Raw genomic sequence first — 23119 nt, forward strand, 5'->3', positions numbered from 1 at the left:
GATTGAGACTGAGAGTGTCGGCCCTGGTAAGTGACGTGCAAGAAATAACGTTATATCATTTTTTTGCTTGGTATTTATTTGTTGGCTAAATTATGGATCAACAAATGAACTTGTTGACGTTTGCTATCGCATTCAAGTTAGCTCAACATTATCTTACGTTATTATGACCATCGGCTACCTTTAAAATGTAAAAACACCAACTCATACAGGTCAGTAATGTTACGTTCGCAATATTGTAGCTAAAATAAATTCCAATTGCACTAGCAGGAACGTTACACAAAGATATAGCTAACGCTACATAAATAAACTCTATTCATTAACTGTGTATCACTGAAACAAAGTGCATTATTCGGGCATTTACAGCGTAACTGGGAAACTGGGCATGCTTGTCCTAATAGATAGAGATCATAAGATTGTGGTGTTTTTGCAACTTCAGCGTAGAGGATTGTGATGTTTATTGCAACTTCGGCAATATCTGCTGCCTTACCTTTGAAACGCAGCTCCGCTCGCTCACCGCAGCTCCTCCAGTCTGCAAATGCGTTCCTCTGTGGCACAGTAGTCCTCAGTGTTGATAGGCTATTACTCGTTACGTGTAACCAATCAGATAGGGCTATGGGCGGGACATTGCTCGAGACCACAGAGTGGTGACTACAGACAGAAGCCGTTTTTACATATGAACTCCGGACAAAGTGCGGAGAATCAGGTCCGCAACTTGGCCGGAATTGCCCATTCACACATGTAGCACACAACAGGAGATTGTCCGTGACAGACGCGTTCTCACCAACAGGAAATACTCCGTTTTGGTTTAGGTGAGGGGCGGTGCCTGGGTAGAGCGTGCAGGAGGCAGGACATGACGCAAAAAGTACGCTGCAGAAATCGCAGTGGCTGTATTCGTAACCGCCTACTGCATACTGTGTACTGCGTTCTACACAAGTATATACTGTATACTGCATGCTATTTTTCAGTGTAGTACCCAGTATGCTGTGGTGGAAAATTTTTGATAAAGTGTATACCCCATATGTAAATTATGAGTATTATGAGTATTAGTATTATGAGTATTGCCACTTTCACCCCCCCCCCCCCCCCCCAGAGAAAAGCGGAGCTTGACGTGGTACGATTAAGCTTGTTACATGGTGGAAATGTTATTGCCAGCAAACATCATAAGCATTGCCAACAGATGTTAGCTTTTGATTTTAACCACAGTTATTGACATATTAACTGAAGTTATTGATATATTACATTAGATATTTATTTTATCTTTACTGTACATGTGGAGGTCTGGAAGTGTATAAGGAAACCAGACAATCTAATATGTTAGCCTTAAATAATATGTATTCTATTATACTTCGTATGGTGGAAAATATTGTTTGCATTAAGCACTACTACTGAAAAGTAATATGATGTGATTCTATGCCTAAATAATGCTGGGGGTTACCCTAGGTCATAAACATTGCATGTAGGCCATTGTAAGACACCGCTAGGGGGGTAATCTTGGGGTTATTACAGGACAGTGGGTGACCTTGGAGAAGGAACACTGGCTTCAGCATTGGCCCTCCCTGGAAGTCACCCCAGAACCTTCGTGCACTATGTTGCTGTTCTATAGTCATGCCAACTTCTGTTGGTTCATGGTCTACGCTTATTGTATCTTTTTTGCCTTCACTTCTCCTATTGGTTCATAATCTACGCTTATTGTATCTTCTCTCCCTTCACTTCTCCTATTGGTTTACGGTCTACGCTTATTGTATCTTTTTCCTCTGACTCATAGTCATGCCACCTTCGCTTATTGTATCTTCTCCCCCTGACATGCCCCTACAGCGTGTCAGCATGTTTTTGCCTCCTTTTAACATATGCATCCCATATTAGTTTTATATTTTCTTTTAGGAGTCATACAGCTAGAAAATAAGAGCTGATTGCCTGCTTTGGCCTAGCTGACATCTACTGGCAAATGCTTGCCAACTGTATGTGGATTTACTGCTGTTTGTCATAGTTGCCCATCATAGTAGTGCTGAGCCAACGGCCCCCCTTTGCGGGGTTTAATTCCTCTTTGTCTTGTTCCTGTGGCCCGTCTTCTGGGCCGTGTCCAGACGGGGCCTAGTTCTTACATTAACCCTTTGCTTTAAGGCCTAACCTTGTAGCTTATGGCACATAGATATCTGTGTGCCTTCTTACAGTCTGCAGCATCGCGGTCTGGCTAACTGAGTTACTTAACCTTTTTTATTATTTAAATGTGGGCCTGGAAATAATGGTAATATTCCAGGCATATATGCTGTGTATTATTTAATTATGTTTAAAAATCATATAGGTGTGGAGTGGGAATAATGGGAAATTTCAGAAGTGTTATGTTTAAAAATAATATACAATTAATGACTATGGAGTTTATGGGACTTTCCAGGCGGGGTAAATGTAACAGCTTAAAAATTAAATAATGGTGTATTAAAATGGAAAATGGGATGATCTTGAAGGAGGAGCCTGGGAGGAGTTGGAAGTTGTGGTCTGGGATAGGAGGAGTGAGAAAAGGCATAAAGGATGGATGTAGGCTGAGGGGAAGGGGAGTGATTGGGGAGTGTTTGTGAATGTATACACACGCATATACACCTGTTGCTCCGCGGACCAACCCGGTTTACTGTATGTGATTGATCACCATACGCAATAAACCAAACAACCATGATTACATCAGACTCTGTGAGGACTTATTATTTTCCGGAAGGCATCAAAATGTGGAGGAAGACCCTCGGTCCATTTGGCCCAGACCAGGGGGATATCCACCACATTAATTGGCGACCCAGATGGGACAGGCTCGGGGCGGCCGAACGTCTGGATGGACGCGCTGATTCTCGGTGCAACAGCGGCCGCAAATAAAAAGTAAGCAGCGCTTTCTTCCAAAGTCTGCTAGTTTGTTGTATCCGAGAGCAGTGTTTCCACCCAGGCCAAGGCAGTGCTCGCCTCTCCTCAAAAGAACCTGAAGCAAAAGAAAACCTACTTTTATGGTAAGAGAAGTTAAAAACTAAATCTGTTAAATTGTTAAAAACTGATGACCTAAATGTATATTAAGAGAAATTTAAAACTAAATTTGTAAATTGTTAAAAACTGGTGAAAAGAGTCTGATGTAATATTGTGTGCATGAGTAGTGTGGTGAAAGGGTATGTGAGAAGGCATGCTTGAGTGGGAGCTAAGAGAAAAAACAGTGTGTTGGTTTATTGCCTGTGTTGCCTTTGTAGGGGGTTTGGTTTATTTGTTATTGAGGCATCTCAGGCAAAAGTAAGGGATAGAACGGTAGAAGGGTGCACTGGTGCAGTTGTTAAAATGATCGGAGGAGTTGGTGTTCTATGTGAACTCAAAGGAGTTGGTGTTCTATGTGAACTCAAAGGAGTTGGTGTTCTATGTGAACTCAAAGGGGTTGGTGTTCTATGTGAGCAATACAAATTTTGGCAACTGTTTTGGGGTACTCTGAAGGGTGTTTTGGTGTGAAGTCCTGTGGATACCGCTCTCTCTCTGTGTTATGGTAACTGCCTTCTCTGTGTAAGGGAGGTGTATCAGGATGTGACAGCCTTTCCCTGTGTAAGGGAGGTGTATCAGGATGTGACATTGTCTTTCCCTGTGTAAGGAAGTGTATCAGGACGTGGCATCGTCTTTCCCTGTGTAAGGAAGTGTATCAGAGAGAGGTAGTTGTGAAGTATATCAGAGGGAGAGGTCTGAATGGGCAGGCATTGTGTGTGTGCATGAAGTGTTAAAGAGAATAAAGAGAATAAAGAGTAAAAAGAAGTAAAGAGTAAAAAACAAAAGACAAAAAAAAACGGGCAAATAAAAATAAAGAGCAAAGAATAAGAGTAATATTGGCCAAAAGTAGCGTATGAGTGTGCCGGAAATTGTATGAATGGGTATGATTGAAGAATGAATGAGGAGACTTTGTTGTGTTGTCTGTCATATGTGTTAACTCAGCTGAGCAACTGGGCACTTCAAAACGAAAGACAAGAACCTGCATGGGTTTGGAGTCATAATTCAAATATAGAAGTGCATGCATGGGAATATTTTGAAATTGGAAATATCTTAATAATAAAATTAAGGGTTGAATTTGATCTAGATCTAGAAGTGTCGCTGAAGGTAGCGATGAGGAGAGCACACAGAGTAGACAGGAGACGTGTGATTAGGAGAACAATAAAGGTTGTAAAAATTTGTGTGGGGGATAGTGTAATTTGGAAAACCCATGGGAAAGAAGCAGAAAGGGAACTGAGCTTACTGTCAACGGGTTATCCCAGCAAATTCTCATTTGAAACAGATAGTATACCTAAGTTACTGTTTGAACCATTTAGGTGCGCAGCACCAATAGACGGGAAGCCGTGCTTACCATGTGAACTAAAGTATCAGCAGTCTATCATTTAACCCCTCATGGACCCTTTTTTGGTAGATTGGGAAGGTGAGGGTTGGTATATGGCGTAGAGGGGAGACAGCAGTAGGATAAATGCTTTTTTGGGAATGGCAGGGTATTTAACCATGTTATTGAAAAGAGCAGTCGTAGCTGTATGCAAACTGCGCTTCAGCCTTGCCATCGAGGAATCTCTTTTGAACCATAAATTCCCTTTTAGTCTTTGTTAAGATTAGGTTGACATAAAAATACACAGTGATGGTTAGAAATAGGTGATTTGACTACTGAAACATTATTAATGTTTAACCCTATTGTTATTACTAAGTCTAGAATATTACAATGTTGATGAGTTTAAAGCTGTTCAGTAAATTTACTAGCTTTATAGCTTTGGAGTTATTCTTTTTGACGGTGGTTGATGTGCTTTGTAAATCATGTCCTGACCTTTCTGATGTTCCTCTACTTAACTCGGATCTTGACATGTTTGTGGACGGCTCTGCTCAGGGCTGTCCGGTGAGCGGGATCGCTTTGGTGGCTTGTTCTGTCTGCACCGAACACACTGTGCTAGAAAGTGCTAAACTTTCCTCTTATCTGTTGACTTAGGAAACTGAACTATTTGCACTGACAAGAGCCTGCCACATAGCCAAAGATTAAGTTACTATATTTTCACTGACTTTAAGTATGCATTTGGTGTTTATGATTTTGGAACTCTATGGCATCAGAGGGGTTTCTTACTTCCTCTGGCAAACCTATTGCGCACCACACACTTGTGCTGAACTTATTGGATGTTATTTTACTACCTAAAGCTGTTTCTATTTTAAAATGTTAAGCTTACATGTTAAATACTGATTCTGTTTCCCTAGGTAATGCAATAGCAGATGAAGCTGCAAAAGTGGCCGCAACCACTCCAGCCTCCCCACAGATGGTGTCTTTTCCTGAACCGCTTAACCCCTTTTCTCTTAATGATGTTTCCGTTTTGCAGACGGCAGCCGAGGAACGAGATAAGACCTTGAGATGAAAGGACTGCATCTGAGATGAGGGCCATAAATTTTGGCCCAAAAGGGCAAACCTGTTTTGCCGCGCTGCGTTTTCTTTCCTTGCTAGGTTTAGGCATGATCAGGACCATGTGTTAAAAGGGGGGTTTGTGTATAATATTGTAAATATGCATTGGTATGCATTAGGGTTTTTAAAATATGCTGAAAAATTCTTCTTATGATGTATGATATGTGTGACTAACAATGTGGGAAAGGGCATTTTTGTACCTTTGTTGGTTCATCTAAGACTTGAGGGGCCTTTTGAACATTTAATGATGGACTTTATTGAGGTGACACCATGCCAGGGTAACCGTTATTGTTTGGTGATAGTAGACATGTTTTCTAAGCGGGCAGAGTGTTTTCCATGTAAAAGAGCTACAGCTTAGTCTGTGGCTAAAGCACTGATGAGAGAAATCATACCCAGATGGGGCCTGCCCACAAAGTTGATAAATGACAATAGCTTGCATTTTGTAAATACAGTCATACAGAGCCTTTCTGAAAGCCTTTAAATTGATTTGAAAGCCCACTGTGCTTCCCACCTGGCCAGTGGATGTACAGTGGAGCAGGCAAAACTAAACTTTGAAAATTAAAACTTACTCAGCTGATGGCAGAAACTGGACTGATTTAAGTGTTGCCTTTAGCACTGGTGTGCATGCATGGGCAGCCCCATCGGATCACTGGGTTAGTGCTACATGAAGTTCCTACAGGAAGACCGATGCGCATGATAAATACCCCTTTTTCCCAGAACAGGTAAACGCAGACTGGACTGGATGACAAGATGGTACAGTATTGTAGTGAATTTAATGGTGGTTTGAATTTGGCTGGGTTGCTGACGTGGCTGGGGCCATACCAGGTGTTGCTGACGACCCTGACGGCTGTCTGGGTGGCTGAGAGAGATGCCTGGATACATGCTACTCACTGCAGGAAAGTCAGCTGTGAGGGGGCCACCTCGACAGACCCCCCTGAGAAGCAGTGAAAGGATGGGACCCTGGAGCCATGCGACAGGATTCCTGGTTGGGGCCCTCCTCCTATGGGCAATGGGAGCAGCGTCAGTCCAACGGCAGGACTTAAATAATAGCCGCTCAGTCCAACGGTGGGACTCTAAAGATAACCGCACAGTGATGAGTGCCAAGCCAACGGCACCACCGCAGGGTCGGAGTAGTACCCCAGAAGCAGATGAACCGAGGTGCACGGGCCTACTAAATGCAAACACACACACACACACACACACACACAGACACAGACACAGACTATGCTAAGTGGGAGAGAAGAGCCTTGAAGTCTCAATGTATATACTCACACACGGAAAATGACTGGTGGAACTGGTATAATCTGACTGCTCAAACATATCCTACAGTGAAAGACTCATGTGATGTGTGCACTTAGGTGCCTTATTCAGCTCAGCAACTCTGACCTATGGCAGATGGTTAAATACCCACACATTTTTTCCTGCACCGCTGCCGAGAAAAATCGTGACCAGCAACGGCTGAGTGATGTGCTAGGAACTTCTCTTCTGTCCATTGGTCCAACGCCCCGGTGAGGACTTGGAGGAAAAGAAGATGTCACTCTGCTAAAGCTGTCTTGCGTGATTTAATATTGTTTGCCTAGATTTAATGTTTAATACAATTACTCGGGTGATTTTACTACTGTGATTTGAAATGTGATTGATCAAAACTGATTACACCGTGGTTGGTCCCATTACTGATGTAACCATGCTTAGCAGGTGATTTATTTGATGTATTTTAGTATGTTTTTTGATAGGATTACAGTGTATGCAGGTCGGCCCACATCAAGCCTCGTTGAGTGGTACTGATGGCCATGATTTGCCCTGTTGCTGTTGTCCTGGGGGCCTCAGGTGGATGATGGCCAAGAGTCTGATGGCGGGGCGACAATTGCATCTGATATCCATGTGGAGGGGGGCCACATGACATTGTACAACATACTCTTTTAAGACACGGGGGCCATGCCCTGGCGGCACACAGCGGTAAAGCCTGCATCTGGCCTTGGTACTCCTGGGGGTCCTGGGTGACGACTGCTGGGCAAATCGGTTTACTGGTGGCCTATGTAAGTGGCAGGAAGGCCGATTAGGGAGTCTGCCTAGTTGTTTAACCCACTGGGGGTTGATTGGGGCTGACTATGTTTATGTTTTCATATCTGACTGACTATATTTCAGGTTCTTATATCTGACTAAGTGTTATGTGCATTATGCCTTACTGACAATGATTTCTGTTTATTGATCTTATATGATTTAGCTTGTAATAACTCTTATTGATGATGATATTGAGTAGGGACAGGTACACAGTGTGGTTTTTACACGCGCCCTGCAGGGACGGGATGTTTTCCATGATGTGTTGCTTAGGGATAGTTTAATGGTGTGACTTATAAGTCACAAAGGGGGGAATGTGGTGGAAAATTTTTGATAAAGTGTATACCCCATATGTAAATTATGAGTATTATGAGTATTAGTATTATGAGTATTGCCACTTTCACCCCCCCCCCCCAGAGAAAAGCGGAGCTTGACGTGGTACGATTAAGCTTGTTACATGGTGGAAATATTATTGCCAGCAAACATCATAAGCATTGCCAACAGATGTTAGCTTTTGATTTTAACCACAGTTATTGACATATTAACTGAAGTTATTGATATATTACATTAGATATTTATTTTATCTTTACTGTACATGTGGAGGTCTGGAAGTGTATAAGGAAACCAGACAATCTAATATGTTAGCCTTAAATAATATGTATTCTATTATACTTCGTATGGTGGAAAATATTGTTTGCATTAAGCACTACTACTGAAAAGTAATATGATGTGATTCTATGCCTAAATAATGCTGGGGCTTACCCTAGGTCATAAACATTTCATGTAGGCCATTGTAAGACACCGCTAGGGGGGTAATCTTGGGGTTATTACAGGACAGTGGGTGACCTTGGAGAAGGAACACTGGCTTCAGCATTGGCCCTCCCTGGAAGTCACCCCAGAACCTTCGTGCACTATGTTGCTGTTCTATAGTCATGCCAACTTCTGTTGGTTCATGGTCTACGCTTATTGTATCTTTTTTGCCTTCACTTCTCCTATTGGTTCATAATCTACGCTTATTGTATCTTCTCTCCCTTCACTTCTCCTATTGGTTTACGGTCTACGCTTATTGTATCTTTTTCCTCTGACTCATAGTCATGCCACCTTCGCTTATTGTATCTTCTCCCCCTGACATGCCCCTACAGCGTGTCAGCATGTTTTTGCCTCCTTTTAACATATGCATCCCATATTAGTTTTATATTTTCTTTTAGGAGTCATACAGCTAGAAAATAAGAGCTGATTGCCTGCTTTGGCCTAGCTGACATCTACTGGCAAATGCTTGCCAACTGTATGTGGATTTACTGCTGTTTGTCATAGTTGCCCATCATAGTAGTGCTGAGCCAACGGCCCCCCTTTGCGGGGTTTAATTCCTCTTTGTCTTATTCCTGTGGCCCGTCTTCTGGGCCGTGTCCAGACGGGGCCTAGTTCTTACATTAACCCTTTGCTTTAAGGCCTAACCTTGTAGCTTATGGCACATAGATATCTGTGTGCCTTCTTACAGTCTGCAGCATCGCGGTCTGGCTAACTGAGTTACTTAACCTTTTTTATTATTTAAATGTGGGCCTGGAAATAATGGTAATATTCCAGGCATATATGCTGTGTATTATTTAATTATGTTTAAAAATCATATAGGTGTGGAGTGGGAATAATGGGAAATTTCAGAAGTGTTATGTTTAAAAATAATATACAATTAATGACTATGGAGTTTATGGGACTTTCCAGGCGGGGTAAATGTAACAACTTAAAAATTAAATAATGGTGTATTAAAATGGAAAATGGGATGATCTTGAAGGAGGAGCCTGGGAGGAGTTGGAAGTTGTGGTCTGGGATAGGAGGAGTGAGAAAAGGCATAAAGGATGGATGTAGGCTGAGGGGAAGGGGAGTGATTGGGGAGTGTTTGTGAATGTATACACACGCATATACACCTGTTGCTCCGCGGACCAACCCGGTTTACTGTATGTGATTGATCACCATATGCAATAAACCAAACAACCATGATTACATCAGACTCTGTGAGGACTTATTATTTTCCAGAAGGCATCAAAATGTGGAGGAAGACCCTCGGTCCATTTGGCCCAGACCAGGGGGATATACACCACAATGCGACCATTAATAATTACATTTGTAGTATGTTACATTGTCGCTTGAAATCATTGCGAGTTTAGAAACGTCCAGGTTTCCTCGTGGTATTTTCCAGTTAGACGCCACTTGCATTCTCACGAGTGAAAAGTATTGACGAGATCATCTAAAGTAGTCACGAGTTGAAGTAGTTTTTTTTTCTTTTCAATGTCTTACCTTTCAGTGGTACGGGTACATAATGTGGCACGGAGGAGGAGAAGGCGAACATAGCTATTGTACTTTTGGGTAGCCTATAAAAAAATCACACATAGCCATCCAAATGGTGCTACCGGCACACATAATTTATTATTAATTATACATTTATTATTAACAGGATGGTAAGTTTTTGTTGTTCGCTATGTAATGTTAGGTCACCAGTTCACCTATCTCACTACACCTATCACTATTACTTAGCTACAGCTTAGTTAGCTACTAACCATAACCAGATAATAAACTACTAACCAACGTTATTAATCGTAATGCCTGTACATTAAGAGTAAGAGACAAGTTTTGGCAGTATAGCTATAGCTAACTATCTCTTTAATGATCATTGGACTCAAAATAACATGTATTTGGACATATCCGCAATGTCAACGAAACAGTGGAAAGCTATGTACAGGCACGCAGCAAAGAGTATAAGGCAGATGTTTGTATTCTTCCGGTTTCGTGCCAGTCATCAACACGTCCACTCGCTGGCGGTGGATTCTCCGGAACGTTGCCTGCTATATTCACACATGGGCTCACTCCTACATGAGGCGGAATTTGTACTAGGGAGCTGGCACAACGAAGTCTGTCACATGTCCGGTCCGACAGATTCGGACATTTGGTTCTCACATAGAGCTCCTCCGGCTAAGGGCCGGATACGTTCCGGTGACCAGTACATGTGTGAAAGGGGCTTCAGAGAGGCGGCTGTATCAGAGCCAAAGTAGCGCATTTTTAAATTAATTTATTTTATCGGATATCTGATAAAAAAATAAAGATGCCGATGCTGGATATCGGATCCGATAATCGGCCAGGCCGATAATCGGTGGACCCCCTAGTTAGTACACCATTACCAAGTTTGAGAAACACATGTGTCGCTAGGGGGCAGCGGACCCAACATATTTTGCTGTTCGCCTTATATCGGATCGCTGAGACAGTGGTATACTGAACCTGCTAGTCAGTAAACTCAGAATTTGATAGCAATATGTATGTCAGACCATTTTAATGGAAGTGCATAAACTAACTTCTAATTCTAATAATCGACGTCTTGTGTCAAATTCTGGAGACAGCAGAGAATGTATTCACATAATCACAGTAGTACAGCATACCATTGCATTGATATGGAATGTTTGTGAGGAGGCTGAGTAGTAAGCAATAATACATGTTAGACAGAAGGAAGATCTCCTTACTGGGAGATTTCAACAACAGACACATCATCACCCCAACCAATTTTTACAAATATATCATATGAAATGAGACGTATGCAATATTACTGATGCTGAAAGTGTTCAATAAAGAACACTACCTTTTAATAACTGAAACTCACCTTAAACACTCAGCAGTAAGGTTTCCTTGTAATTTGGCGAGACAATGTTTCGGGCTACATTGTCATGTTTAAAACAAGCCTACAATTTACAGTTTACACTTACGCTATTGATTGAAACACATTTCGATTTCACAAGTCCCGATCACAAAGGTCAACAGGCTGAGGTCATTTCATGTTCACTAAAACCAGTTACCAGTGAATACGGTGATTTCAGCCATAGCAAACCGGGCTACATTTTCTCCCCTGCGCTACTGAAATGCATTAACTTCTTGGTCATGCGAGGTCAGCTGATGAGAAAGCGCCAACCTGGGCCCCATCTGCTATCTACTAGGCCACAATAAATCCCACATCGATACAGGCAAGTGTTAACAATTACATGACTCTAATCTGTCGCGTTTTGGGGATATCCCCCAACTCACAAATGTCGTCACAGACCCACATGCAAAAGCGCGACTACTCGCAATATAATTATGCTCAATTAATGTAGAAGACAGAATGTCATTTTACTCCCCACAGACAGCCCCTGTTCCGGGATCATGAGGAATAATGTATGGGGGATTTACAGACTTGAATACCAGAATGTTCTACTAAAATACCTATGCCATTTTGTTCTTGTATTATAGGATAGCAATGTTATGTTTGAAACTGAAGACACTAGGCCAATAGTCAGCCTGTTACAGATATATTTTTAATCTTACATTTTACATTTACATTTATTCTTTTGGCAGACTTAAAAGCAACTTACATAGGTTACAGTTGTTTTACAATGTTATCCATTTATACAGCTGGATATTTACTGAGGTAACTGTGGGTTAAGTACCTTGCCCAAGGGTACAGCAGCAGTGTCCCAGCGGGGATTGAACCGGCAACCTTTCGGTTACGAGCGCTGCTCCTTAACCACTATGCTACACTGCCGCCCAATCTTGGCAATCGCATGCCTGTGTAACTACTTCGTATGATGATGCGGCTATAGTACGTGTTGTTATGCGACGGGTAATTTCAGATGGATGTTTCGTACCGTCGTCTCAGTCGCAATCTCCACTGGAATGCGGCTTCCTAGCTCTCCTAGCACAACAGAGCAGCGGGTGAGCCTAGCAACAGCACTTTCTCACCAATCGCAGTGCAGCTGAAAGCGGGGCGGGACTACGTGGTCGGTCAGCGCCACGCCGCTGATGTGTCTGCGCGCGCCGGGGGCGGCGGAGTCTGTGACAGTCTTCTTTCGGCAGAGACACTGTGATTATTGTGCAGATAGTACAATCACAGGCATTCAAACTGTCCGAAATGATAATAAACAGAGAGGACGCACACGCACATAGATATAAATAAATGCAAACGATCAAATGACGTGCCAAATCTTTTCACTGTACAAATAAACTGAGCAGGCACTTGTCATGCCGAAAAACTCCCCTCAAACCCATCTTTTAAACGTAAGGTCAATTATATTTTACAACATAGCCAATACTATGCCATGACATTAGTATTATATTTCACCATTTCTTCTTCCAATGTTATGTCACTCAGCAGACCTCATATATTTTTATCAATCAAAAGTGGTCGGGATGGGCTAAGGAATAATGGGCGTGTTTATTGGAAAATTTTAGCTGCGATTGGTTAAAAGAAGGCAAGGGGCGTGTTGGCTCGGCCTTTCATGCGCACAGGAAGCGCCTCCGCTCAAGTATGAGATTAAGGTTGGAGTGTTTGGAAAAAGTGAAGTCAGGCCAAAGTTTTAATAGAAATATCAGAACGCGTTCTGTACATCAATATCAACAGTAAAAGCCGATAAATCAGTGCGGTCGTGCGTCTTCATATGCAAACATATACACAAAGGACTCGAGGGAGGAGATGATTTCGCTCACAAATTAAAGTATTTAGAGCTAGCTTGCTAGCTAAAGAGAACGAAAAGGAGCGTGGTGAGTAAAGTATCCTGGCAAAATGAATCTTTTCAATATATGTTCGAAGATTAACCTTATGTTAACAAGCTAGATAGACTTGTAAACTGTAAACTACACGTATTTCATATTGTAGGTCGTTGGACTATATTTTAAAGCTTGCTAATATTGTAAGTAAAATGAAATTTTGTTCGTTAAATTTTATAATTGAGCATAATAGTTCATTAAACCATTTTAGCAAGAAGCTCACCAAAGATCACCAACTGAGTCGCAATCCACACATAGTACCAGTTTTTAAGGATGTGGAGACGAAGCATCTAGGTTTGTGAAGTTGGCTATTCGGCCTTTGAAGCCACACTGACTAATTAACAAAGAAAAGAGCGCTGAGGATACCACGTGCTGAGGAAGCGCTTTCGTTTTGTGCCTGTCTTGTTTGCCCCTGCAGCCATTAACGGAAGCTAACTGGGAACGGAAGGCCAGAATGGGCGCTCTAAATGTTTAGCTATACCCTTGATTAAACAAAACCAAGGAAATTTAGTACAGTTTATTCAGTGTCGTTTGGGGGAGATGCTAGATACCTGTCGTAATTTGTAGTCAAGTATCATGCCCCCTTTGTGTTTAATAACGTCAGTTATATATGTTTGGTATTACATAGCGAAGATGACATTTGATGTACATTTTCTCATTAACATTGTACACACCCGTATTCCCAGACAGAAACGGCACTCGTGTTCACCGCAACAGACTTTCCGGACATCCGCAAACTGACGTCAGTCAGTTCCTCTCACGCGTGTCAATTAGGCTATTTCTCTTTTATTGAAATAACCTGTTCCAGGTGAATGATTGTAATGTTGGCGCTGTACAGTGTCTCTCTTGCTGGCATAAATGCGACTCAGGTTGTATTTCCAAAATTAAATTTGCCTAGTTTATACACCTGCATGGCAGGCGACAGCTTAGAAATCCTTGAGATCATGACTTAATTGACGCTGTACTTCACTGTGTCGCAATAGTTGACGTTATACTTTAAGTTATTATTTCAATGGTTTTCGCACAAAAGCTAGCAGACCAGCCACTTTTGCTACTGATAACGGTAGAAATTACGACGCAGAAATCTGTCGGTGGGACAACTTGCAGGTGCATTCGGACAACAGAAACGCCATAGTTACCCGTTCTCCTTGTCTGTTGTCATAATTTTGGGTGAAATATCTGACACATGGACACAGCCATTCAAAGGCCTGATTTTTTTCTTCGGCCCCGCTGCATGTTTGAACCACGTGACCGCAGCGAAACTTGTACACTGTGGACCAGGGAGGTTCCTTCGAACCGCTTTAGGTTCTGTGAGAGTTGGGTCATTCGTAAAAATCATTTCAGAAACGATTGACCAGTGGAAGTTCCAACAGTCATGAAAAACGTTGTCTTTGTCATAAAATAACACATTATGGGCTGAGTATCTTGGGACTCAAAAAAAGCCACTGGAATATGAAAAGAGACTTGCCAATGGTTTAGCTGCCGTTTCCTCTGTTGCCTACGGTGATCCTGTGACGTCAGCAGAGTGAAAGACCTAAATAATTAATTTCTTCTAGCTCTGATGGTGTTGAAATGACTTGCATGGGGTGTTTTACCTGGGCTCTGCTTATAGAGTGGCAATATAACATGGAATGACCCTGGCCCCACCCACTCTCCTGCCGCTTTCCGTCTCTGACTGCAAGGAGCCTGCGGCCTTGTGGTTCCCCTCAGGAATGTCTTGTTGACTGAACTCTTGTCTCACTGGATGGCAGGTTAGATTCCACCCCCCCCCCCCTCCTTAGCTCAAGAATTCAGTGTTGATCCCAGCTGACTGGTGGGGGGGTTAAGAGAGCAAGACTGCCACAACAGGCGTGTAGAGTAGGCAGAGTTTATAAACAGGAAGGTGGAATATGCCTTTGGGTTTGAGATCCGGTGTGAGTGGGGTGAGAGGGATATTTGTGAGATTGGGGGAGGGATTCAGGGGGTTTGTTTAATGTAATTGGGTATTTGGGATACAGAGGGGGGTGTTGATTGGGGTTATAGGGCATTTGGGTTATGATTTTACAGCAAACTGAATTTGGTGCTCTTTGTGGGCCAGGCTGGCCATGGCTCAGGAGTCGGGGGTGCAGTATGAGCCCGTGGCAGAGATCGGTGGAGGGGCCTACGGCACAGTGTACAAGGCTCGGGACAGGCAGAGCGGGCAGTTTGTGGCACTGAAGAGTGTTCGTGTCCAGACCGACCAGGATGGTCTCCCCCTCTCTACGGTCAGAGAGGTGGCTCTGCTGAAGAGGCTGGAGCAGTTTGACCATCCCAATGTCGTCAAGTAAGGCACCGGCTTACATGGTCACCGCTGCAACGCTGTGCCCACACACACAGTCAACACTGCAACACTGAACCCACACACACGGTCAACACTGCACCACTGCATCCACGCACACGGTCACCACTGCAACACTACACCCCACGCACACGGTCAACACTGCAACACTACACCCCACGCACACGGTCAACACTGCTACACTACACCCCACGCACACGGTCACCACTGCAACACTACACCCACGCACACGGTCACCACTGCAACACTGCACCCAATCTCACGGTCAACACTGCAACACTGCACCCACGCACACGGTCACCACTGCAACACTGCACCCACGCACACGGTCACCACTGCAACACTGCACCCAAGCACACGGTCAACACTGCAACACTGTGCCCATGCACGTGGTCAGCACTGCACCCACGCACACAGTCAACACAGCCAACGCAGCCACACACGGTCATTCTGTCCTTGTCCTGAATCTTACTTGTGAGCAAAACAATAATTTTGCAATACTGTACAGTGTATGCACAGGAAGTGCAGGAAGTCAGATTGTGTTTGAGTGCAACGGGGGAGAGCTTCTTCATCTTGCAGCCCCTTGCAGGGCTGGATTATCAGTGCCTGGAGTGGCCAGTCAAGCACTTTCTTGGAGGTTTAGTGTCACAGGGCAGTCAAGGGTGCTGTGTGGGTGATGCTGTGCATTTCTCCCAGGCTGATGGATGTCTGCGCCACGCTGCGGACAGACCAGGAGACCAAGGTGACCCTTGTGTTCGAACACGTGGATCAGGACCTGAAGACATACCTGAACAAGGCACCAGCACCAGGACTCCCCGCAAGCCAAATCCAGGTAGGGCCTACAGCACTCACCTGTCCCATAAATTACACACCCCCTCTCCTCTCTATAGCTGGGGATCAGGTCGAAATGAGCTGCTGTCCCATTCTTGCATGGGCATCTGTCTTCAGGCAAACAAATACATTCAATTCTTTGCACATGGCTTGATCTTTCAGCATGTGTTTTCCAGGATGTCGTTAGCCATGGTTTGGCAAGAAGTGGCTTCTCTGAACAAGTGAAGTCATAACTGAACTCTTTACAGTAGGGCACCTGTTAGTGTACAAGCTCTACCTCCTCATGTAAAGTTCTCCTAATGCTACACTCTAAATTTTACATTACATTACATTATTGTCATTTAGCAGATGCTCTTATCCAGAGCAACTTACGTCAGTTACATTTATACACCTCGATATTTACCAGTTACATTTATACACCTCGATATTGACTGAGGCAATTGTGGGTTAAGTACTTTGCCCAAGGGTACAGCAACAGTTCCCCAGTGGGGAATCGAACCGGCAACCTTTCAATACAAGTCCTGCTCATTAACCGCTATGCCACGCTGCCGACTGAAATCTGGCTCTGCCTTCAACAGGACTTGATGCGTCAGTTGTTGTGTGGCCTGGCCTTCCTTCACTCCAACCGCATAGTCCACCGTGACCTGAAGCCGGAGAACATCCTGGTGACAAGCCGTGGCCAGGTCAAGCTGGCCGATTTCGGGCTTGCACGAATTTACAGCTGTCACATGGCCCTCACTCCTGTGGTGAGTGCAGCGAGAGCGCTAACGTGTATGCTTTGGCTATCCGTGGAATATCACTAGAGCTAACACCCGTGCTTTGGCTATCTGTGACACTCCTTTAATGAAGCATAGTACTTTGGCTATCTCTGACATTGCCTTAGGGAAAAGTAGTACAAGTGCTAAGATTTGCACTTTGGCTATCTCTGGCATTGCATGAATGAACTGTTGTACGAGGTCTAACACTTGAGCACTAGCTGTTTGTAGCACTACATTACGGAATTGTAGCACAAGTGCTAAGGCTCATGCTTTTGCTGTCTGTAGCACTTCATTAAGGAAGCTTAGGTACTTGCACTGTAGCATCTCTCTAGTGTTGTGGTAATGAAGAAGCCCCAAGAGATTTTTAGAGTAATGTAAAAGTGTAGAGATGGGACCCAGTGACCCAGTGCATGTTGGAAGTATTCAAGTGGGTGCATTGCTAAAGCATGTGGACATGCTGCTGGTGTCATCCCTGCTCTTTCTTCTCCTCCTACTCTGTTTGTGGTCTCAGGTGGTCACCCTGTGGTACCGTGCCCCCGAGGTGCTGCTGCAGTCCACCTACGCCACCCCCGTGGATATCTGGAGCACTGGATGCATCTTTGCTGAGATGTTCCGCCGCAAGTGAGTCCATCTCTTGGACTAAGTGTGTGTTTAGGTTGAGTGCTCATGGACGGTGGCTGCCACTTTTTCCCTTTCTTCCCTGGATTCACCAGTTTTAAGGCCCACAGGGGAATTGGCTGTGAAATATGGGTTCTGTAAGGGTCCTAGAACTCCATTTCAGATCAAGAGAGAGGTCAGTGTTCACAGCTGAGATCCTTATGTCATGCCCTCTGCTGCCACCACATGGTTAGCTGCAGTACTGCAGCAACCCCTTGTCTGCGGTTCTGTGATAAAAGGAAGCCAGAGGGAAACTGTGCTTATCAATCTTGTTCAACACTAACTGCCACAACAGGCGGTTGGAGGGAGGGTCAGCACAGGGTCCTGTAATCTCTGGGACTTGGACAGCAGGACTTCTGCTATGCCGAGCTGCCATGTTGTATCTTGAAGCCCAGTGCTTCAGATACTCTGTCACAGTGGTGATCTAGGCGGTAGTGGTCTGCATTCCAGCTGGGGTGTTTATTAATAAGTGAGCCTTGCTTTGATGGCAACGTGAATCATAACCAGGGGCTCACACACTGGGTGCTACTTCTCCCTCTGTATGCTTGTTTTTGTGCCAGCCAGAAGTGCTGCTGTAATGTAATGTAATGCTGTATGAGCTGTTAGCTAAGTGCTAGTCAGGTTGAGCCATGGGCAGTGGTCTGTCCTTAAAGGCCCTGCGGCAGTAGACACAGGTATGTGTTCTAGAGGTGTGCAAAAATATTGTTTTTTCGACTAATCGTTTTTTGAAATTTGTCTGATTCGATATCAATCTGTAAAAATTGTGGATCAATCTTTTAGGCTAATATGCATTTTTTTCCGGTTTTCTAGGTTCATTTCCGAAATGGTTATACATAGCCAAAGAATTAAATAGACGGGCTCTGACATAGCCTAACTGTCGGATTAAAGGCAGTTACTAGTCCCCCCATTAGATGTCGCTCTCTCGTTTAACTTTTAACGTTTAACGACCTGCGAACGCATAGAGGAAAACCTGTTACATAATTTTTTTTTACTATGATACGACCTCTCAGTGTTCACCATGGCTAACCCTACGGTCACATGGACGACACAGGAGAGAGACAAAGCGACCGACCGGCTGCCATTCATTTTCAGTGAGAGTTGGTGATTTACAGCAACAAGAGACAAGTGGCCGTTGCAAAGCCAACTAGGTGGGGCTAAAATAGACTAGACTCGAGGTCTGTTTTATGCAAATACTGAGCGATGCGACACGGCGAAGGCAGCGCGACACACGTTGCTGAAACAAATGATCCAACATTTTGGTTCCAGTCAAACATGGAGGAGAAGCTTATCGTGGCAATGTCAGGTTTCCCCATACTCTACAGTTTGTCTCTTGATACGTACAGAGATATAAATAAAAAAGATGCATGGAGAAGGGTGTCCGAAATCGTGGAGATGCCTGGTATACATATTCATATATATGTGCACTTCAGTCACAGCTTTTTAGCTTTAACTTTAATACAGTGCCCAACCACTACCTTGCTACCTAACTAGCTAGCTACCTAAACAGAACCGCAAAACACTTGCTCACGAATGCAGTGTAATTTAGCGCAATTCAAGAGAAACGTAGTTGTTCATGTTTGTTAGTTAGGTAGCTAGTTGTTCATATTAGGCTAGCTAGAAAACGTTCACAATTGCAAAGTTGCTACTGGCAGTCAGCTACGTTTTGTCAGACATTGTAGCTACCTTATAAACCAGCTTTCCCTGAGCTAACTGATGCAAACACATTGCTGCTTCGTGTCATTAATAAGTAGGCAAGGACACAGGTTGGTTTTGTTTTTAAGGAACTATACCCATGTGTTTCTCAAATAAAAAGATTTTGGTATACAGCCATGCATTGCTTAATGTCCACAATACGTTCTGTGAAATAGGACGTTATGCGATTTTGACGGTGTGCCAACACCATACTATATACTTAGCAAACCTATATGGAATAGCATGAGATTGGATGCTGCTGCTTACGAGTCAAAGCATACACTGTTATACAGTAAACTTTTTAACTGTAAGTATGCAAAGTTCACATTAAAACAACGATAGAAAGTACAGTACAGTACATAGGCTACATAAGACATTAGCATAGGCATTTATTATGACTATCAAGACATGTATTATACGGTATACTATGTACTGTACCATTATACGCCTGGCAGCGCAATCGCTTTATTTCCATGAGACATGAGATACACGTGTTGCGTGCGGAAAGCGTTGCCTTCGCTACGCCCGGTTACGTCCGCTACGTCCCGTTGTGCGATCTGGATTTTTAAACTTTATCATAACCTTATGGGACTACGGACGTATATGCGAACGGACGTTGTCCGAATGGATGTTAAGTGGCGCGTGACTGTACAAGCCTTTGGCCTTTTCTTTAGTGATTTTCACAATTTCCAGTGACTCTGCATTTGTAAATTTGTGTTTCCTTTAGAGCTTTTTAAACATCTCCCCAAATATGGAATGCAGCTATATAGTATTTCATATCTCATTCTTATTGAATCGATAATGAATTGGAATTGAATGGAATCGGATTGAATCGAATCGTTACCTTGTGAATCGGAATCTAAACGAATTGGGGCATCTGTGCCAATACCCAGCCCTAATGCGTTCCATAAAGAACAAATGCCTGGGATTTAAGACATGCTGATCGATTGTTCACATGGCCAATGATTTCCTTTTATGCACTGTACTTTGGTAATGCCTTTAGACAAGGGGCTACCTTTGACTGGCTTATAGGAGTCATACCTGTGCCCTAAACACTGAAAGCAAGGACACCCAGTTACTGAAACTAAACACTTACTGCTACAAAATCAATGAACAGTTTTAGCTGTTAATGTAAATCGCTGAAGTACCAAAATGTGCATTTTTGATGGCCAGTTAAGAGACTGGCTGGAAAGCACATTAATATACTTGAGAATCTGGAACTAAATGAATAGCCTGCTGTAGACCATTAGATCTCTTGGACCAGGAGTGGTCATTACTATGGTACATAGGTAAGTTAAAACTTTCTTTCTCCTTCCTCCCTTTCTCTCTGTCTCTCTTCCTCCCTCTCTCCATCCCAGGCCATTATTCTCTGGTGAATCTGAAGTGGACCAGCTGGGGAAGATTTTCCAGTGAGTATCAGTGTGATCGTGGATTTAGATTGCAGTTGGCTGCTTCTGTGTTGAGACTGATTTGCCATTGGTTCTGCCCCTCCCCTGTTTCCTAACTGCCCACAGAGTGATTGGTCTGCCAGCAGAGGAGGAGTGGCCTGCCGATGTCAAGCTGAAGCAGCACAACTTCAGCCAGCTCAGCTCTCACGGCCCCTGTCCAATCACAGAACTGGTTCCTGAGATCAGCCACCAGGGGGCGGAGTTGCTGCTGGTAAGAGGAAGCTGGATTGGGCGAGGCAGAGAGAATTTTGGAAAACGGTGATGAATCAGGTGACAGGTGTGCTTGCACCAGAGAAAAAGTGAACAGGAGGTGAAAAATTATGTTTTGGAGAAATCTGTAGCATATACCTGTGGGGTGGAAGTGTGGTGTAGTGGTATGAAGCAGGGCTTGTAACGGAAAGGTTGCTGGTTCAATTCCCCACAGGGGCACTGCTGCTGTACCCTTGGGCAAGGCACCTAACCCACATTGCCTAAGTAAATATCCAGCTGTATAAATGGATAAAATTGTAAGTCGCTCTCATGAAGAGCATCTGCTAAATAATAATGCAATACCTACAAATAACTCGTAATGAGTGAGGCTCTCCCATCGCTCCAGAGGTTTTGTCATTTGTGTTTCAATTATCACTTGTTTTTCAAACCTGTACACATGCCTTGTATGCACATTGAATGTTTCATACATGTCTTATTTAGCCATATTTAGCCAATCCGCACAGGTGAACTTTGGTTATAGAGACGTGTCACCGAGCCTTGATTATCACACACCGTCCCACTCCCCTCCTGGGCACAGTGACAGTAAATTTCACATCACTGTTGAGTTTAATTATAGATGGCAATATTCTTCCCCCTGTTCGTGTTCTCTGCTTTAACACATTTATAAACATGTTTTTTCCTCTGCCCTGCTGTAGGAGATGCTGACCTTTGACCCCCTACGAAGAATCTCAGCCCTCAATGCTTTGGATCATCCGTATTTCCAGGAGGGGTGATTGGGGGGGTGGTTGTGGGGGAGTTAGTGGGGGGTGGATATGGGACCAAGGCCCCCCACTAGCGGGGCAGAGGGTTGGAGAAGCAAGTCGACAAAAGGACAAAGAGAAAAGAAGGGGACTTCAGCTCTGGGCGTGGTATTGAGGCAGCGGCATCCAAACACCTATAATCGAGCAATGTATCACGTCTTTGTTGCACCTCTGGCCATTCTCTGGCTGCAGCAAAACCTGCAGGGGCTGAAATGATGCTTTGTCACCAAGGGAATCTTTTTTTGAGGATGGGGAGTTACAGGATGCTGGGAAGGAAAATGGCCGATACTCATGAGAGGCAGAAGTTGCCCAAAGGTGCCGATCTAGGACCTGATACCCCCAACCAGAATTCTAACCATAACCACAATAAGCTCAGTAGCAAAAACAGGTCCTGGACCAGCGCTCAAGGGTTAACTTATGTGAGATTGGGACCAATTGACATTTGGGAGCAAGGTGCTTAATCCCAAAGTGAAATAAGCAACCAGCCACTGAGTGCCATTAACTGTCCTCAGTTGTACTTTTAATATATATTGTATTCTGTATGTGTATCAGTTGAAATAATTGTGAGCGGCATTAATTGGGTCTCAGAAATAGGTCAGTGGTTTTAGTAAGTGGGAACCTGTCTTGCCTTTGTTGGTCACATACACTAATGGCTTTGTGAAAATTTAGCCAAAGAATGTGTTGCTGCGTAGAGCATTGATTCTGGCTGCGTTCCTGCCTCTCATTCCAGTCATAACTTGGAAGTGGTCCCTTACACGCTGCTCAGTCTCTGTCGCTAACCAAAATGGATACTGGTATAAGTACCATGTGAGTACTGTAATGCATGTATTAATATTTTATTAATAAATGCTGCTTTGTGTCAGTGCTGGAGTTGTGTAATGATCGCTCCTGGGGGGTGAGGAGGACATGGGGTCATTTTGAACCCTTCCGCCCCACTTTTGTGGGAAATCTGTTAAAGGGAATGTTCGAATAAAATGAATGACTTGGCATAACTGATGATGCATTGCCATTGACTGAATTTTCACATAGGACTGTTTATGGCAGGACTGGTTTTTGAGCAGCTTAACTCTGAACTGAATATGTTCAATTGACTGCTCTTGACTGTGTACAAAAAGGGGAAAAAAAACACCCCCTTGTGGACAGGGCCATTCTCACCCCTGTGTTTTTGTGGGGCAGGAGACCCATAAATTGTCTGCTACACACCAACAGGGCCAGAAGGTCTTTGCTGAAGTGCTTAAGATCACTAATGCAAGAACAAGAGCTTACACAATGGGTCTTGGATCTTGACATTCTTTTTTATTAGGAAAATCGCCAACAAATAAAAGTTAAGCAGGAAAACAAGTGCACGGTGCGTATGCAAAATCAGG

At 43.8% G+C, this 23119-nt stretch overlaps 1 protein-coding gene across 2 annotated transcripts; it reads left to right on the forward strand.

Annotated features, from left to right (window-relative positions):
• The first annotated feature begins 12810 nt into the window (after positions 1–12810).
• Positions 12811–22732, forward strand: cdk4 (cyclin-dependent kinase 4). Of its 2 annotated transcripts, XM_036530532.1 has the most exons (8): positions 12811–13033; positions 15117–15341; positions 16053–16188; positions 16766–16933; positions 17457–17566; positions 20653–20703; positions 20809–20953; positions 21648–22731. In XM_036530532.1, exons 2-8 carry the CDS (start codon positions 15124–15126, stop codon positions 21723–21725), a joined length of 906 nt encoding a protein of 301 aa, XP_036386425.1. In that variant the 5' UTR covers positions 12811–13033; positions 15117–15123; the 3' UTR covers positions 21726–22731. The 2 variants fall into 2 exon arrangements, with proteins under 2 accessions (XP_036386425.1, XP_036386426.1); XM_036530533.1 differs by lacking the exon at positions 12811–13033 and having other exon boundaries at positions 15120–15341; positions 21648–22732.
• Positions 22733–23119: the final 387 nt, after the last annotated feature.

Source organism: Megalops cyprinoides, chromosome 6 (assembly GCF_013368585.1).
Source record: "Megalops cyprinoides isolate fMegCyp1 chromosome 6, fMegCyp1.pri, whole genome shotgun sequence".
Lineage (NCBI taxonomy): Eukaryota > Metazoa > Chordata > Actinopteri > Elopiformes > Megalopidae > Megalops > Megalops cyprinoides.